The 20,598-nt window shown below is 32.7% G+C and overlaps 1 protein-coding gene across 9 annotated transcripts in view; it reads right to left on the reverse strand.

Moving 5' to 3' along the window:
* Positions 1–2,246: 2,246 nt before the first annotated feature.
* The window catches only part of MIOS (meiosis regulator for oocyte development), a 35,156-nt gene continuing 16,804 nt past the window's right edge, over positions 2,247–20,598 (reverse strand). For 7 of the 9 annotated variants that reach the window (XM_077856794.1, XM_077856796.1, XM_077856798.1 and 4 more), the window contains 7 exons: positions 19,657–19,826; positions 17,077–17,142; positions 16,093–16,251; positions 10,623–10,775; positions 9,194–9,398; positions 3,310–3,439; positions 2,247–2,481 (listed from right to left, as the gene is read on the reverse strand). In XM_077856794.1, coding sequence (XP_077712920.1) covers positions 2,385–2,481; positions 3,310–3,439; positions 9,194–9,398; positions 10,623–10,775; positions 16,093–16,251; positions 17,077–17,142; positions 19,657–19,826 — 980 coding nt within the window. In that variant the 3' untranslated portion in view covers positions 2,247–2,384. The remainder of the gene's footprint in view (positions 2,482–3,309; positions 3,440–9,193; positions 9,399–10,622; positions 10,776–16,092; positions 16,252–17,076; positions 17,143–19,656; positions 19,827–20,598) is intronic. The other 2 variants (XM_077856800.1, XM_077856799.1) reach the window with 2 other exon arrangements.

Genomic DNA, 20,598 nt, shown 5'->3' on the forward strand with positions numbered 1-20,598 from the left:
TCTAACCATCCTAGGAGGTATTCTGAACTGTTTAACATTGAGGAAATTGAGGCCCATAAAGGTCAGGTCACTTGGCCACTACACTGGGGTTAGGATTACAATTTAAATTTTAAAGCCCATACTTCTAATATTTGTAGTCAAATGAGTACCTGAATTTAAATTTGGCCATATAATTACATTCAGAATTATATCCCTTCTAACTCTAATACCACTGACAATGGAAGCTACTTTTAAAATATACCATTTTAAAGAATAAACTATTCTGGAAAGCATATTAAACTGTAAAAGAGCCTTAAAAAATGTTACTTCTAAGATCGGGTATCAAATTTGCCATCAAAATAAGTACTAATATTATTTTATTGGGTTATTTGTAGAAGAGTCAAAGATAATTTCTAGATCAAACATGCTGACTTCAACCCAAATTTATTCAATTTTTAAAAAAGTAATAAAAACACTTTTATTAAACATTTATATTAAACATGTTTAGGTAAAATATCTTGAATTTATAATCCCAAATATCAGTGACCAGTAATCAAAACGGAAAAATAATTTGAATCTACTTTCATAGTCCACATATGCTGAAATGCAAAACGAATATAACAGACATGAGTATTTGGGCTTCAGAGAAAACACACAGGCATTAACAATCTTAGAAATGTCACCCTATTTGATTACAAACAAGCAGATTATTTATATTCTAGACTTTGTTTTTATTATATTGTATTTCTGAAAATTATAAATATCTTAGATATAACCCTATTATAAATATAGATTCAATAATTTTATCAAACTTCAGCTAAGAAGAAATGAAAATGTATTATGATAGTTTGACATTACTTAAAGCTGACTTTGCATATTTAGGACACAGAAAATTGGAAAGGAACACTTTACATGAAGCAGTTTTAAAGGTAAAGATAAAGGTTATATTTTAGTAAAATGAAGTCAGGAAGATTTACTTAAAAGAAAACTGGAAAAAGTCTCTTTTATAGCAATCTTTGTAAAAACAAAAAATACACCAATTCCTAACTCTTTCAATTTAAAAGAAGACTGCCATCTAGGTGAGTAGATATAAAATAGATATACAATGGTTTTACCTGAAAAGGGCCTTCTGTAGAAGATCAAAGTAAATTGAATCTACTTTTGTTCGGTATTTAAGTCACCTCAAACTAATGTAATCAATGTTAATTCCGCCAAGTAAAACTACTAACATGAAAGCTCTAAAATTCTTTAGCTTAAGGTATTTCTTTCTCCAAAATCTATTCAAAAATTTTTATGCTTACTTTTAACTTTATGAATACAACTTCAACTACAAAATTCAGTTGAGTACTCTGTATATATGTCAGACAACAGAGAAGCAAGCTACAAATCCTTTGTATTTCTCTTCCAACTGGTTAGCTGTGAAAAGAGAAAATAAAAATTTTATTTTATTTTTTTTGAAAATAAAAATTTTAAATAAAATTCCTGAATTGGCCCCAAAATACTTACTTTTAGAAACTGACATTTAAAGCATAACTATCTCCAAAGTGACCCTGTTCTCCCCAACATCTCCCAGGTTACCTTAGAAAAAACAAGAGTATTTGAAGCCAGGAGGGAGTCTGACAATAGAAAACACTGAAGCAGATTAAGCTGATTAGTCACCCAGAAAAATGCTCTGAGATGATGAACATAAAATGATGAATTAATAGGGAGGAAATTTTTGGAGACAAAGACACTGGAAAACGAAAGGCTGAAGAATTGGTGATTTTATAAAACGTTCCCCTGAAATGGTATATATTTTTCTCTTCAGAAGAGAAAAAGTTGTAAGATACATTCTCAATTTTGGTTTTTCTTAGGAAGACAATAATGACCTGTACCAAAAGATTTATTATCTTGAAATGAAAGTGTATGAAGGAAAAGACTCCTTAAGAAATATATACCAACCATTCCTTGATGAAATTTATTCTCCACTGTGGGGTAGGGGTTCTCCAATTCTAAAGGTAAAAAATTGGTCATTTTATTCTATTTTAAAAAATATACAGATTTTACTGAAATGATAGCCAATTTCAGCTTAGAAGATACAGGTTCAAGGTCTGCTCTGGGTTAGCCCAGAAACTGCTTGCATAGTGTTCATAATTTCAACAAACCCTAAAAAACTCTTCCAAAATGAACTTTTTCAACCTACTGAACAGAATTCATGCCCACACACCAATGTTCACTTCAGCAGCATTTGTCTCTATGAAGCACATCAAAATCACTCAAACATCAAATTGCTGATTTGATAGAATGATTTATTTTCCCATTACAGGAAAGTCATGAGTGACTTGTTCTGAGGTACGTTTTTGAGCTATGAAGGACATCTATTAGAAAGCTCCACACTTGAAGGTTTCTCTTTAGATGATAACATTTTATGGCTGGACAGTCTCTGCAGGTACCAGATTTCCTGTTGTATCCAACTGCATACATTTACATGTGCATGCAGAAACGGGACACTCTGCATGGTCCCTAAAAAAAATAGGTCAAGTAAAAGTTAAAAATCTAAATTAATCATATACATACAAACATTTATCTATATACCTATCTATATGCAGAATGCAATTTTCACAATGGTATTTGAAAAAATACAGGAATTAAAACCCAAAGACAAAAAACATGAAAAGAACTAAATAAAAAATGACTGATGAGCATTCATGCCCACACACCATCAAGGAGAAAGTTACTGAAAAATGAATAGCTTTACCTTTTAAATATATAACACGATACCTGATTTATAGTTATGAAAGTGACAAAGATGTGCTCAGAGTTTTAATTAAAGCCAATGAGACACACGGAGTATAAAAGTTATAGCAAAAGAGCCACTGGCACTATTTAAAGTAGAAGTTAAATATGGCTTGAGTCTCTATTGCATGAAGTGCTTACTTACTATATAACAAGTTTATTTAGACAATAATTGATATAGTTGTTTGATATGTATACTCCATCATTTAATTTCTAATTTCAATTATATACTATGATAGAATATTAGGTTAGTTGTAAAAAAAAACTATAAATATATCTCCTCTCCAAATAATGCTATTCAAACATTTAACTCATATATAGTATTTAAACTGTTTCCTATATATAAGTATTAATTTTATAGTTTAAGATTACATAGGATATCTAATGACAGAAGTGTTGACACCACTTCTGCTAACTCAAGTGACAGCAAAAAAGAATTTTTTTTTTAGCAAAGAAGAAATTTATCCTTCACTATATATACCTCAACTATTTAAAAGGCCATCTGCCTTATCTCCTCTAACTCAAGCCTATTATAAAAAGAAATGTACTGATTACCTGAACCAACTAAGCATATGACCAGCATGTCCACCATGCCTGCAATTGTGACACCATGTGAACCAGTTGTTAAATTGAGCTAATTTTTTATCCTTGCTCAAGTCTACTTTTTCATCTGATTTGGATCCTCCTATGGGTTAAAGAAAATTATCTTCATTAACTCTGTCAAAATATTTTATTCAAAGCTTCTTAAAAAATATTTCTAAAACTATGTCAAAATACAAATTACACATCATATCAAAATAGCAATTTTAGTGCTATGATCTAGTTTAGATTGAAAAACTACTGGATACGAGGAGTGTCCTTATACTTTTAATAGTCAATAAAAAATGGAAAAATTTAAATGATCAAAACCCACTAAGAAGCAATTTGAATTAACAACCTTAGAAAAACAATCAGTTTAAAATCTTCCCACAGAGAAAATACTAAGACCAGTATATAGGTGAGTTCTACTAAGTCCTAAAGGAACAGGTAATTTTTATCTACATAAACTCTTTCAAAGAATTAGTAAAAGAGGGAAAATGCCTCAATGCACTTCTAAGGCTAGTATAACTTTGCTCACAAAAGCAGATTGAGAAAGGCAGATTATAGGTCAATCTCTTTCCTTGAACAGACATAAAAATCCAAAGGAAAAATTAGTAACTAGTATTATTTAGTACTAACTTCTAAGTACATACACTAGAGGCTTTTGTACATGCTAACAGGAGACCTATGCAGAAATGTTCATAACAGCATTGTTCATAATAGTAAAAGTCTGTTCATAAAATAAAAGTCAAATAGCAAAAAATAGTAAGAGTTTGATTGACAACCAAAGTGTCAATCAATAGTAAAGTGGAACAAAGTGTGTGACAGTAAAAAAACGCTCATTCTATTAATTTTGGCCATCCTACTATGTTTTCTTTTGTTCTAAAACAGATCAAATTAAAATATTTTGAGACTGAATAAAATTAGAGACAAGAATACAAAAATAAGTAAAAATATTAAGTTTAATTACACAGTTGTATACCTATTAACATGATGCTACATTAAAAATTTTATCTAGACTACTGCTGCTCACAAGTTAATGACCACAGGGTTATTAGTCTTACAAATAGTTTCTTAAAATACCTATCTGTTTTTGCTAACGATAGTAAGTAAAAAGGATGTATAGGTGGCTAAGATGTAAATACACTGAAATTCTCCCTAAAAGCTTCATAAAAATGATTAATAATGAAACGGGATAGGAAGAAAACAAAAAGAAAGAAAATACAGACTTTTTAAATTATTCTGTATTGCATATAGTTCATTAAGTGATTTTTATTTTGTGTTTATAACTTCTAACACATGGAAAACAGACTGGATCCGGAACAGTTTACTCCTTATGTTTCTCTGATGAAGCTGAAAATACTAAGGTCTACCCTACTGCCACATGAAAAGGCTTTTTAAAGATCAAATAGCTTTAGCAAATGATATACCTGATGGGGGTTGGTTTATAACCAAAATACGTAAAGAAGTTATATAACTGAACACCAGAAAACACACAATCCTATTACAAAACAAGCAGAGGATCTGAATAGACATTTTTACAAAGAAGACACACAGATGGCTCACAGACACATGAATAGATGCAACATCACTAATCATCAGGGAAATGCAAGTCAAAACCATAATGAGATATCCCCTGTCAGAATGACTAGAATCAAAAAGACAAGAAATAACAAGTGTTGATGAGGATGTGGAGAAAAGGGAACTCTTGTGAAGTGCTGGTGGGAATGCAAACAGAGTAACCACTGTGGAAAACAATACGGAGGTTCCTCAGGAAATTAAAAATAGAATTACTATGTGATTCAGTGATCCCAATATTGGGTATTTACTCAGAGAAAATGAAAACACTAACTCAAAAAGATATATGCACCCCTGTTTATTGCAGCATTATTTACAATAGCCAAGGCATGGAAGCAACCTAAGTGTCCATCAATAGACAAATGGAAAAGGAAAATTTGGTATACACATACAAGTATATTACAAAGCCATAAAACAGATGAGATTGTGCCATTTGAGACAACATGGATGGACCTAGAGAGTTATCATGCTACTAAGTGAAATAAGTCAGACTGAGAAAAATAAACATCATACAATTCCACTCGTAAATGGAATCTAAAATATAAATAAATAAATAATAAACAAAAAGCTGAATCAGACCCATAAATACAGAGAACAAACTGATGGTTGCCAGAGGGGAGGTATGGGGAGTTAAGCAAAATGTGTGAAGGGGAAAGGGAGATACAGGTCTCCAATTTTGGAATGAGTAAGCCACAAATAAAAGGCAGACATAAGGAATACAGTCACTGATATTGTAATAGCGATATAACAGGACAGATGGTAGCTACGCTTGTGGTGAACAATATACCAACTTGTCAAATGACTAAGCTGTATATCTGAAACTTATGTAATACCGTGTGCCAAAAAAGATCAAATAGTTTTAACTTTTTTAAAAAATAATTTTAACTTTTGGAAGATTCATAGTGAATTACAAAGTGCTATAGAATAGTTGAGGGATACTAGGGTTTCACACAGTCTAATAATAATTAATAATAAAAGAAGAGTAGGAAGGAAATGAATATATAATCTAACTTTAAGAAAGGTATTACATCTATACATTAAGCTCTCTAGGGGCAGGGATTTTTGTCTGTTTTGTTTACTGTAACATTCCTAGCACTTAGGACAATAGGTGCTAAATAGATACTTGTTATTCAACAATAATACTAAATACTAAACAATACTAAATGTTTATAACCAAACATAGCTATAAATATTCATAAATAATTACAAACATTTATAACCATAAGTGTTACCAAGTTTCAATAGAGTTCCAATCTTTAAAGCACAACTGAGTATAAAAATATGCAACCATCAGTTAAATAAGCTTATGGAAATTCTGGCCATTTGGATTATGAAACGTGATGGATGAATGACAACTCTAATTGCAGGCAAAGCATCAGGGGGTTTGTACACCTCAATCTTTTACAGCCTTGAGCTAGTACTTTATTTCTATCAGCTCCTGTCTTATTTTGGAACTCAGAACCTTATGATTTTATACACTAAAAAAGAATATGCTTATTATAGCTAACCCTTGAAAAACCTGAGTTTGAACTGTATGGATGTGCTTGCATCTGGATTTCTTGCAGTATGGTACTGTAAATATATTTTCTCTTCCTTACGATTTTCTTAACATTTTTTCTCTAACTTACTTTACCGTAAGAATACAGTATATAATATACACAAAGCATTCAATATGTGTTAATTGACTGTTTATGTTAACAGTAAGGCTTCCGGTCAACAGTAAGCTAGTAGTAGCTAAATTTTGGGCAGTCAAAAGTTATACCTAGATTTTTGACTATTCAGAGGTTGGTGCCACTAACTTCCATGTTGTTCAAGGGTAACTGTACTTTGGCTCAGTAATCCTTTAAAGATTGTATTCAGGTTTCCCTCATTTTCTTACACTATTTTCTATCAGTATACTTCCTAAGGCCCTCACCATGCAGATGCAACTGCTAGTTCCCATATACTCTCTGTACTTTATTCACCAATCTCTTTATCCTAGTTCATGCTTTTCACTCTTGTCTACACCTGGAAAGGCTTCTCTAAAATCTTCACATATTTAAATCTCCCAAACTTTTTTAAAGGATCAGTTTGAACAGCCATCTTCTTTCTGAAGTTTTCCAGATACCCTTCAAACAGAAGTAATGATTCCTGCTTTCAAAAATCCTAACACTTTCTTTATACAACATTCCTTATTCACTTCAAAGAGCTAAACGTGTTTCAGAACATAGAATATTTGGGATTTAAAAAAAATAATGAGCAAACAATATATAACAATTCCAGGAAAGTCTGGGGCAGCACTCTGTATGCAAATCAATTCTGAACAGGTTTTTGTTGTTGTTGTTTTGGTCATATGAAATTATTGTAAATTTGATTTAAAAAAACAAAAACTTTAGATTTTCAGAACTTTCTAGAGATTTTGGAATGACAGATAAGGGATTCTGGACTATTTTCTTTAATATATCATTTCTTACCTGTGCTCATTATACACTAAAAACTCCACAAGGGTCTTTGATTCATCTCAGGGTATCAGTCTTACCTAAGCCAAGTGTTCAAATATGTACAAAAAATTATTACTGAAGCAAATTTCAAAAAACATTTCTGAGGCAAATATGGGAAAATGTTAAGATTTTATGAACCTGAGTGCTGAATATTCATTAAATTAACAGTCTCCATAACAGAGAGGCTGAAATGTTTTGTTTTTTCTTCAGACCCATTTCAAAAATAAAAAAGATTGAAAAGCTAATTATCTAGCAAAATGGAATAGCACTCAGACCATTATGGCTTCCTGGGGCTTATAGTCTGAAAGATGTATTGAATTTAACTATTTTTATGTATCCCAGTTCATATATAACTTTTTTATGCAATATTTTGCCTTGTTCTTTCACTGTAGTGGATTTTTATTCCTAATTATTTTTTTTTTACTAGTATCAGGACCATAAAAGTAATCATTATGCAATATAAAATGAAAATTCTTGATTAAAATTTAAATCAAAACTATTATTATAAATTTGAAAACATTACATATTGCCTTTATTTAAAAAAAGGCATCTAACTTGAAAAATACTCATCCAATGATACTGGCAAACCTCTTTCAAAGATGTTAATGTATGAAATAAAACAAACTATTTACATGAACCAATTGCTGAATAGAATCACAAAATTTCATAACTAGAAAGATTCTCTGTCCAACACCTTATATGAAAGATATAACTCATATATATGTAACTCTCAGTGTTACAGATTGAATGTCACACAGGTAGAACTAATAAAACAGGCATTCTGACATCAGATCCAGTTCTTGATAATACCAGTATGCTAAATTAATACTCAAACATTTTTAATTAAAAATTTTGCCATAGTATGATTTAAGTTACATAAATAGCTCAAATATTTCCAGCCACTGAATATTTTATATTCAATTATCTACCATTTTCAAAATTTTTTCCTATATGTTTACTGTAAGTAGTAAACAATAATCCTAACATTTCTAACCATTAAAAAAATACATAGATCCACTAGGTAATTGGTATATAGCAGAAGCAGCACCAAAACTTGGAGGTAAAGGGACCTGATTTCTAAACTAACATTTTCTCTTAAGTATTTCACAGGTAGATTCTGAAGACTCAAAAAGAGAGAATGTGAAAGTTCTTTGAGACTATCGAAAGCTCTTTATGCATATAAGGTATTTGTTAATAGATGAGGGCACAGTGACTTTTAAACATAAATTGTGAGGGAACCCCTCTTAGAAAAAATGGTAAGAAAATAGTATAATTATAGGGTTACTTAATATTTAAGCTCTTTTCACAAACTTTAAATTGGCCAGCATTTGTGAGGTTACTTGTGATATGAATATTTTACTTTTAATGTATTGATTTTTATAAATTCCATGGGGATCCCTGGGTGGCGCAGCGGTTTGGCGCCTGCCTTTGGCCCATGGCGCAATCCTGGAGACCCGGGATCGAATCCCACGTCGGGCTCCCAGTGCATGGAGCCTGCTTCTCCCTCTGCCTATGTCTCTGCCTCTCTCTCTCTCTCTATGTGTGACTATCATAAATAAATAAAAATTAAAAAAATAAAAATAAAAATTACTGAAAACTCTCTTCCCCCCAAAAAAAACTTAAAATAAATAAATAAATAAATAAAAATAAATTCCAGGAAATACAAAACCTTTAAGCCAGCAGAGCGGCTTGCTCTTAGTTATAATATAAACTCAACTCTGTATGACTTCTATTGACAACAGTAAATCAGTTACGTAGGAACAATTTCAGCTCAAAAAATATATCATAGAATGATGTCATACCAGGACAGCTAGAAACAGGTGTTCCCATATTAATGAGGCAAAGTGCACATCGAGGAAGGGGTTTTCGACAGCCAGGGCAACTTGTGACTTTAGATTTTGTTGGTGAACCACTGACACCATACTGACTAAAACCTCTGCCTTGATGAGGCACAGTTGAACAGCTGTAGGAGATCGACTTGCCACAAAAATTGCAACTCACAAACACCTATACAACAAATGAAAGGAGGAATAAATATAATACAAACTTTATAAAGAAAATAAATTTAAAGTTTAATCCTAACAAGTTACTCTTAAACAATTTTTAAACTTTATTTTTTATTATAAAATAATTTGTGATCTGTGATATTTTGAGTAGCTCTCATTTAGGATTTCCACTTAGCAATGACACTGAGTACTTCTCTGTTACCTCTTTTTACCTATATTCTTCCTAATACCATGGCATCTGAAGAAAAACTTAGAAACGTTAGATAACATTTTAGAAATGACAGACTTTAGAATTCATATTGGAATATTACAAAACAACCCAATATAAGTTCTGATCTAAAGTTCAATGATTCAATATCCTGAACAAAATTTTCTTGTAAAGAAAATATTCATTTCCAAAGATAAAAAGGAGTTAAAGACCCTATAATGTTAAATAGCTAGGATTTTAGAATAATAGCAACAGAAACTGTTTATTTTGCCTTTACATTAAATTCCTAGGCTCTTAAACACTTACACAGATTAACAACAAACATTATCATGCAGTGCTATTTTACAAAAACTCAGGTTGTTTTAATATAATGACTAATTTCTCAACTTTCTAAAATAAGAAAACAGCACCATCCAGTGCTCACAATGAGGATATACCCAGTATTTAATGTCCAAATTTAGATAGTGATTTCATGTCATGTGCTTTATGTGATAAATGAGCTCATGTTTTTTGAACTAATGCCAAAAGAAAAAAATTTCCATGTTTAGTTAGATATATAGATATATGTACATACTATTAGAGAAAAAGCAAATGGTGCTTTATTACACATAAGTAGTACAGATAAATTTAATTCATAAATGGAATTTATAAGATAGTATAATAGTTTAGATTCCGAAAGGGCTTAGAATATACTAGAAAAGCTGAGCCCTAGGATTTATTTAGGTTGCCTAAGACCCTCTAGGCCTGATATGGTTTGCTCTAGCTCAGACTAAAGCTGACACTGAGATGACTGTCAGGAAGTGGCAGGACTGAAAAAAAACAGGGTGGTCAAGGATGAAATGCACTGTGGTATAAAAACATCAAGAGGAACTCAATATAAGCAAAGATGAGCTAATGATAATTTATTAAATTGAACTCTAAATTTACCCAATGTAATAATGCTGTGAACACTTCCCTTTGGGCTGGATTAAGTATATGTTACAATATGATTCTCTCCAAAATAATGTACTTACTTACCTGTGCTAGAGGCTTAGAACTGGGATCCAATTTACTCCTGTGAATATCAAACTCAGCTCGTTTGTGCCAAAACCTCCAGGCATCTAATAAATTTCTGTAATTCTCAATCCAGTACTGAACTCTTTCATCTTTAAGAACATCTAAAGGAGAGCCCTAAAAAGAAAACACAAATTAATACAGTTGTTTAAAAATTCTGTGACTAAGCCAGAGGATTCCAGGTAACATGTGAGTATGAGTCACACAGAAGAAATAGGCTCCCTTTCCGCCAAAAGCTGGTTCATATTGAGGATATAAATAAAATAACTGACAGAAGTTTTTTTTGAATTTACTTTAAATTGACTTCTACTAATGACATAAATATGTGCTATATACATTATCATTATACCTGGCCAGGAAGTGTAATTCCATATCTCTTATTTAAGTTTAAGGACCCAAAAATAAACAATTCACTTTCCTACTTGAATACAATAAAAACTGATGTGAATATTTTGTCCCCTAAATTAAAACTTCTGCATTCATAATATCTATTTACTATCTAATTCAAATACATACCAAAATTGATTCATCACATTGAAAATACTGAGCCTTGTCCTTTGTATCTACCAATATACTGTGAATAGAGTTGCTATTTATGCATACCTATTTATCTGAAAGTTAAACCTGTCTATTCTCTTTCCCTCAATTAAAACATACATTTATCACCTTAAAAATTAAAAAGAATAAACAAAACAAAATCCCAAAACCAAATCAAAAAAGTTCTTCATTCTTTTGCCCTTAGGCCACAATGAAAAGCAACAATTTCTTTACCTCAAGTTTACATTTCTTCTCAATAAAAACTTCAATTTCTTGCCAGTAAGACTTCCTAAAGCTTTATTTTCCCTGGCAGCTGTGACATTTCACATTTTACCTATGCTTGCTTTGGGTTTTCATAGAATGCTTTTAGCCCTGTACATGATATCTCCCTTAAGTTCACATGATGAAGAAAGTTGAGAAAGTCTCAACCTCTGATGATGCCATAAGCATCAATGTGAAACCCAGTTTTGGGGGGCCAGACAGAAAAGTAAAATGTAGAGAGAACTTAGCATATATCTTACTTATGGAAGAAGGGAAGAAACCTGTAACAACTACTAGACAATCTATCTTTAGACATTTTATCAAGACAGAATGAGCTTATCTTTCACCTATTAATTAGGTATTAACTTCTGTTACCAGAGTTAAATCAGCTAAAAGAATATGTGAAAAACTCTTAGCTGATAACTTTAAATTTTACTTCTTAAAAAAGTAAACATCTCTTCTGGTCCTAATAATGGTCAATTAGCCAGAACTAAGTGCTAAAGTAGAGTATAATCCCTAGTTTAAAAAGAAAATTCACAGAAAAAAAGAGAAATCTTCATATACCACTCTTTCTCCTTTCATGGCAGTAGTAAGGATAAACTAAGAAAGAATTTGGTCAATTCATATTTGTTAAGTCTTCTCTAGATCTGCCCCCAAATAAACCTAAAATTAAGCTCCAACAAAATCTGCAGAGGAAACAATCCAAAGATTAAGACTGGAAAGGCTTGGGAAGTAACTTGGGCTTCTCAAAGATCCATAGTAACAAAACTTAAGACCAAAGTGAGCAGTAAATAACTGAATTTCCAAAAGCATTAACCAACATTCTCCAGAAGATGTAATAAGAACCCAGATCTCTATAATATACAATACACAACATCTAGTATTAAACTGCTAGACACAAAGAAACGGGTAGATGTAGTTCAAAGTCAAGAAAAAAGGCAGTCAATAGAAACCAAGTCTAAAATAGCCCATATCAAAGTTAGCAGGCAACTTCCTGAATGCAGCTATAAGATATAAGTTCAAAGACTTAAAGGAAAAGTATTTTAATTAGTGTACAGATAGGGATCTAAGTGAAAAATGTAAACTAAAAAAAAAAAAAAGAAAAAGAAAAATGTAAACTATAAAAAACAGATTCTAGAACTAAATTGTACAGTAACTGAAATTAAGAATTCACTGAAAAACTTAGTATCAGGTGACACAAAAGTCAATGAACAAATCAACAGCATTTAACCTATTTGAGGAGCAGAGAAAAAAAGGATGGAAAGAAAATGAACAAAACCTCAGATACCTACAGGTATCAAATGGTTTAAGATACCTACACTATCAAATGGTTTAATGTATGGTAATAGAAGCCTGAAAAAGAGAAGAGAATGAGATTGAAGCAGAAAAAAATATATATAAAGAAACAACACCCCTAAACTTTGCAAAACTAATGAAAAACACAGACTTGCAGATCCAAGAAGCTCACTGAACCACAAGCAGGGCACAAAGAAATACAACTAAGCATCAAGGGTAAACTGCTGAAAATCAAAAGCAGCCCAAAGGAAAATGAAACCTTACACAGGGGAGATTTGGGATGATTTAATACATGTAATCTCAGTTGATTTAATAGATATAATCTCATTTCAGTAAGAAAAAAAATGATGTGCTATGCTACAGAAAGACACCTTTTCTTCCACAGGCAGTGGCCTGATAAGTTGGTAAATTTATACTGTGTTTGTTTGTTTGTTCATAAGAAGGTAGGATCCGAGGGTGCATTTTACTACATTTACCCAGTATACAGCATGCTATCAACTGTATGAAAAGATGGGGATAGGAAAGAGGACACCATGAGAAGATAAGATTAGCTGGAGGGCTACATGAAATCTCAGGGAAATGCTCTAACTGTTCACCATATTTCTATCAAAAGTAAAGAAGAGAACTTTTGCCAGAAATCTGTTTTTAACTGTTAGACAATAAAAACTGAGAGTAAACTGATGAACTGGCTACCCCAAATATTAAAAAGGTAAAATGAGAGGAAGGAAGTTGTGGTATAACTTCTTTCTGCACTTCAAGTGAGACCATAGTTCAGATCAGGGAAAGGCAACTCTTTTATAGAAAGTAGTTTTGTGAATTGGAGAAACTAGAAAGAGGTTTCTCTGCTCCATTTGAGCTTTATGTAAATTCAACACGGACACTTCCCAAAATGGAAGGAAAAACTGGCTGAGGGATAGTAAGATAAGGTAGAAGTCTACTACAGAATAACTGATTAGCTTAAAGTTAAATGCCTTCTAACCCCAAGCAATCTACACATTTAATGCAATCCCTATCAAAATACCACCAGCATTTTTCACAGAGCTAGAACAATCCTAAAATTTGTGTGGAACCACAAAAGACCTCTAACAGACAAAGCAATTCTGAAAAACAAAACTGGGGGCATCATAATTCTAGATTTCAAGGTATTATAACAAAGTTGTAGTCATCAAGATAATATAGTTGGGGGCAGCCCTGGTGGTGCAGCGGTTTAGCGCCATCTGCAGCCAAGGGCATGATCCTGGAGACCCTGGATCGAGTCCCACATCAGGCTCTCTGCGTGGAGCCTGCTTCTCCCTCTGCCTGTGTCTCTGCCCCCCTCTCTCTCTGCATCTCTATGAATAAATAAATAAAATCTTTAAAAAAAATTAAAAATAAAAAAGATAATATAGTTGGTACTGGCACAAAAACAGATGCATAGATCAATAGAACTTCAGAATAGAAAACACAGAAATGGACCCACAACTATATGGTCAACTAATCTTCGACAAAGCAGGAAAGAACATCTAATGGAAAAAAGTCTCTTCAACAAACAGTGCTGGGAAAACTGGACAGTAACATGCAGAAGAACAAAACTTGACCACTTTCGTATACCATATATCAAAATAAATTCAAAATGGATGAAAGATCAAATGTGAGACAGGAAACCATCAAAATGGTAGAGGAAAACACAGGCAGAAACCTCTTTGACCTTGGCCGTAGTAACTTCTTACTAGACATGTTGCCAGAAGTAAGGGAAACAAAAGCAAAAATGAACTATTAGGACTTCATCAAGATAAAAAGCTTCAGCCAGGGGATCCCTGGGTGGCTCAGCAGTTTAGTGCCTGCCTTCGTTTGCCCCAGGGTATGATCTTGGAGTCCCGGGATCGAGTCCCTCATCAGGCTCCCTGCATGGAGCCTGCTTCTCCCTCTGCCTGTGTCTCTGCCTCTCTCTCTTTCTCTGAGATTCATAGAGATTTCTGTCTCTATGAATAATAAATAAATCTTAAAAAAAGAAAGGTTTGGCACAGTGAAGGAAACAATCAACAAAACTACAGGCAGCCTACAGAATGGGAGAAGGTATCTGCCAACATATCTGATAAAGGGTTAGTATCGAAAACCTACAAAGAGGGCAGATCAGATGGCTCAGCAGTTTAGCGCCACCTTCAGCCCAGGGCATGATCCTGGAGACCTGGGATCGAGTCCCACGTCGGGCTCCCTGCATGGAGCCTGCTTCTCCTTCTGCCTGTGTCTCTGCCTCTCTCTCTCTCTCTCTCAAAATAAATAAATAAAATCCTAAAAAAAAATAAAATCTACAAAGAACTTACAAAACTCAACACCAAAAGAATAAATAATTCAGTTAAGAAATAGGCAGAAGACATGAATAGACACTTTTCTGAAGAAGACATCCAGATGGCTATAGACACATAAAAAGATGCTCCACATCATTCATCATCATGGAAATACAAATCAAAATCACAATGAGATACCATCTCATACCTGTCAGGATGGCTAAAATTAACAACACAAGAAACAACAGGTGTTGGCAAGGATATAGAGAAAGGGGAACCCTCTTGCACTGTTGGTGGGGATGCAAACTGATACAGCCACTTTGGAGAACAGTATGGAGGTTCCTCAAAATGTTAAAAATAGAATGATCCCCCATTATTCAGCAATTACACTAGGTATTTAACTAAAGAATAAAAAAATACAGATTCGAAGGGACAGATGCACCCCAGCATCTAGAGCAGCAATGTCCACAATAGCCAAACTATGGAGAGAGCCCAAATTTCCATCAACTGATGAAGACGTGGTGTGTGTACACACATACACACACAGATACACACACAGAAATATTACTCAGCCATCCAAAGGAATGGACTCTTGCCATTCACAATGACACAGATGGAGCTACAGTATATTACGCTAAGTGAAATAAGTCAGTCAGAGAAAGACAAATGTCACATGATCTCACTTATATGTGAAATTTACGAAAACGGATGAACACGGGAAGTGGGAAAAGAAAAAAAAAAAAGACAGAAACAAGCCATAAGAGACTCTTAAAAATAGAGCACAAACTGAGGGTTGATTGAGGGTTGTGGGTGGGGGATGGGTTAGATGGGTGATGGGGATTAAGGAGGGCGCTTGTGATGGGCACTGGGTGTTGTATGTAAGTGATGACTCACTGAATTCTACCATAGAAACCAATATTGCACTATATGTTAATTACCTAAATTTAGAGTAAAAATAATTAAAGTTAAATGCCTTATAAAGATCCTAAACAAGCAAAAGGCATACCCACTCAATGAAGGAAGAAGGTGGTTAAGCACTGTTTTTCTTTAAGCTGCTACCACACTGCACTAACCTGCAACATGCAGTAACTTGCTGTTTGGACATCTCCAGTTCTATCGACATAACTCTCCATTAAGTCCACTCCATCTTTAGTAAGGCCTGTAAGCAGTATTCCTTCCAAATTTCCAGCCTCTTTCATTTCGTTGGTCAACTTTTCAATATATCTATTTAACTGGAAAATTCAAAGTGATTTTTCTGAAGCAATTTGTTTCACTATATACTCTGTACTTCAAAACTTATACTTTTGGAATAGTTTTATTTTTATGGAACACATTTTAAAACAAAGCCTTCGCAAAAATCTAGATGTGATCTCTTAAGAAGTCTGCATCTGTCATAAATTACAATGTAGCATTCCTGGTTATTTAAAATATTTTTTAAAAAAGGCATTCATTATATTTTAGTAATTATTCTATAAAAGAACTATAGAGGGTTTATTATTTTAAATTTAAAGAGAACTGTCCCTCAGTATTCTGCAAAGTTTTATTGTAATAGAAACATAGAATCTGAGTTGAAAGGGAACTTGAAGATGATCAAAAATAATCATCTGTTGGTAAGGTCTCTGACTTCATCCCACCCCAAATTCTAGTCTATATTCCTCTCTGTTCCCTCAGCACTTCCTGCTCATTATTATAGTGCTTAGCACCTTTTATTACTGATGGTGTATGGGCGTTTCTCTGTCACTATATACACAGCATATGCATTCAATACTTATTTATTGTATTAGGAAGGAATGAAGGAATTTTTTTATAGCATCCCTAAGCGGTGAATTTAATGTCTTTATCTCTAGATCAAAAGCAAAAATAAACTAAAATATTAAGTCAGGAATCTTAAACAATTTTGGTTACAATACACATGTTTACAGTATCTTGATCTAATAAATTATTTTTAAAGAAGAATTTATATGTTACATACACATATTTGTACATGAAGATTAGTTTCCTAATCCAGTAACAGTAAATATTAATCACTTCAAATATAGAATTAAACCAATTTTTACCTGACTATCACTGAGGAATTTACAAGCAAATGCCACTCTGTCACGTACAGCAACTTTGTTTTCATACTGAAAAGAAGAGCAAGAAGTTACTTGTGGGAGCTAGGAGTTTTAAATTCTTGCAGACTATTAACCTAATAGTAATTTTATTTTCAAATGTATTAGTAAGTTATTGTGTATATACTGGCAGAGCCTAAGAGGCCTTTCTTAATGTATCCCTCTGGAAACTCAGCTCTAAAATTATTGTTCTTGTAAAGTAAAAATTTACATCTTAAATACTGACCAATTCAGTTGTAAAACATTCCACTTCAGTCTTATATAACTGCAACATAAAATATAAGCAATGATGTATGGTTTATTAGATTTAAGATGCCATGTAATCCTTCCAACATAGAAATTAATTTTGGAGAAACTGAGAAAATCTTTTCTGGGATGCTAACTTAATCAGTAAGTCTAGGAAATCTGTGAATTACCAGTGAATATACCAGTATCAATATACCAATACAGAATTTGGAAAGACTATCAGCACATGTATCTAAATACAAAGTGGTAAGTTTTAAAATATACACTTATAAATAAATAAGACATGGGGTGCCTGGGTGGCTCAGTCTGTTAAGCATCTGCCCTCCGCTCAGGTCATGATCCTATGGTCCTGGAACTGAGTCCTGCATCTGGCTCCCTGCTCAGCGGGGAGTCTGCTTCTCCCTCTCTCACCACTCCTTCCCCCACATGTGCTCTTTCTCTCTCAAATAAATAAAATCTTATAAGAAAACCAACAAGACACACTTTGTGGCCAGAGCAAAATACTGTTATAAAGGTGATTTGTGGCAAAATTTCAGGGGTATTTGTGATAACTTAAATTTTTGTATACCTGCCAGTATTGTAAAACACTATTTTGAATTTCTATAAATGTAAAAAGGTAATTAATTTTGTGGTAAGTAGAAAACAGTCTAAAGGTGGGAAAAAGATCCTATTTCCACTGAAGTCATTCTATGAAAAGTAGTTTTCTTGCTTAAACATAAGATCACTTCAACTGGTACCTATCCTAGCATGTTTTCTCAATTATAAAATACGGTTCTGCCCTTATTAGGGAGCATGTTTGGTACAAGCTGGATTTAACTCTTTAGATTCGGGTGCAAGTGTTCGATTTTGATGGGGAAAGTGTTATAAATATTAGCTGTCCCATTTTATAGCTCAGAAAACTAAAACCCAAAGAAGTTAATTGGCCAGCTGAATGAAGTAACTGTGTTGGAGCAAGGACTCAGACCTTCATCTTCTGATTTCCCAGTTCAGTACTTTCATTAGATTACTACAACTTAACAATTTTTAACAAAAGATATGTTAATTATAATTATTTACAGATGAAGTAAAATTAGGTACACTATTGAAGCAGTTTGGAAATATGAACTTCCTACTCAAGGTAAGATAACCTACCTAATAACCCAAATTTACATATAAGAAAATGAGAGTATTTATAATAGGTCACTTAACTTAAAATAAATATAATATTTAAAGAATATTTATCAATTTAAAATCTGAACAATCCACTTTTTTCTAGTCTTCACCATACTTTACTACTTCCTGAAAGTATTTTATTTCTTCAAAATGCAACACCTGAAGTCTTCTGTTTAACAAAAAAAAGTAATAGTAAAAAACAAACAAAAAACCCAACATATTCTCAGATACTAATCTGAAGTGGTTAGAAAAGTTCAGTAGTTCATTTACTAAGAGTAACAAAGTATATAAATTAAGGAATTGTCAAAATGGATGCTAACAAAATTTATTGAAATTTTCATTAAGATACCTCAATAAAATACAGGTTCTTATAAATTCTTAGGGACTGAGACACTTAAATCAATTATTCAAACAATGTGTCTTTATATGAAGTGCTATAATGGCAAACACAGAAATAAATTTCATGTTAGAAAGCTCTTGTCAGTGGTAGAAAGAAGTCCAACAATGCAAAAAAAGTTGTATTAATGTGAAGCTTAAAACAAAAAAAAACTTACAAGCACACTTCACTTCATTATTTCTTTCCCCACTTTGTGATAAAGAACCTATTTGGTGATGTGCTTATAGGTGGTTAAAGCAGGAGGGAAAAAGCAATGAAAGACTAAATAATGAAAAAATTAAGTATTTCACTAGAAGTAGTGTGATCGTCCATCTTCCAAACTGGTAAATGTCTGAGAATGCAAATACTAACTCAGACAAGATATATAGTCATTCTGATCACAAATAAGTTTGCTTACTTAACTAAAAAAAAGACAGGCACTTTAAAAAAATTACATTTCAATATAAAATTTATGCTTATACAGTTGTATAATTCTAGTTCTACTCTTAATAAAGGATAAAACCCTAACTTTCTATGTCAATTATATTGTTAAAACTATCTAAAAAATCAAGTTTGTTATCAGCTAACTGTAGGATGACATTCAAGAGCTGTCAAAAATATTTAAGATATTTTATTTTAAATTATACAAAATACATCAAAATATAGTATTTTAGGCAACAGACATTTGAAAATTTTAGCAAGACTAGATAAAACTATCTTAAAGGAGTCCTGTCAAACAGAAATTAGCTTACCAATACTCCATCATAAGATCCTGTCTCACTTGTCAGAAATGCAAACATGACACACAGATACGGGTTATTTAATTGTAGTCGTAGAGTGCTGCACATTTCTCTCCAAAGAGAGTTTTTCTCATCCGTATAACCCGATAAAGCCATTGCTACCACATTGAGATTCAGATCACCTGCACATTAAAAACAGTCAGCTAATCAAAGTGATCAAAAGCTTCATCCCCCTCTTCCAGTTCTTAAATCACAAAGTAAAGATCAGAGGGTCATGTTTACCTACAGCAAAATAAGCCCACTAGAATTAAGGGCTTTGATCCAGACTGGAATATTTGGCAAGGACCACAAGCAACATTTCCATTCTTATAAAACTTTTGCCCATATTACTAACCCTGTCCAGGACGAGCACATCTTTAAATTTTCAGGTTCTCATTCCAGGCAAGTTGCTATACAATGTTATTATTTAGGACCGAAATGGAGAAGTGATGCCATTCTACCAGAATCACTGTCAGTCTTATCAAGTTCATTTATGTGGACATATTTCAAAGCACCAATAGTAAATATTACTGTACCTCAGTACTACAATTTTCAAAATCACTTTCTTTTCCTACTCCTAAATATATAATGCATATACTTAAGTGTATGTTCTGAAAACCAGTATTTCACCATTCTTATCATAGTATAAGACTTTATTTTTCTAGGACAAAATTAATTACCAGTATTACCATAGCATTGTATTTAGACATATTTTCAACAAAGTATTTATCAATAGTCTATTAAACATTAGTTCTTAGCAGTTTAAATAGTCACTAATAAGCTGCTAACCTGGTAGTCAACCCCATGGACTACACCTAGGTTTCTTCTAATATAAGTTCACCTTCAAGAGAAAATTAAATTCACCTTTAACTTTTACTCTTTAGTATTTTGTACATTTATTATAGCAGTGTTCTT

This window comes from Canis aureus, chromosome 18 (genome assembly GCF_053574225.1).
Source record: "Canis aureus isolate CA01 chromosome 18, VMU_Caureus_v.1.0, whole genome shotgun sequence".
In the NCBI taxonomy this organism is placed as follows: Eukaryota; Metazoa; Chordata; class Mammalia; order Carnivora; family Canidae; genus Canis; species Canis aureus.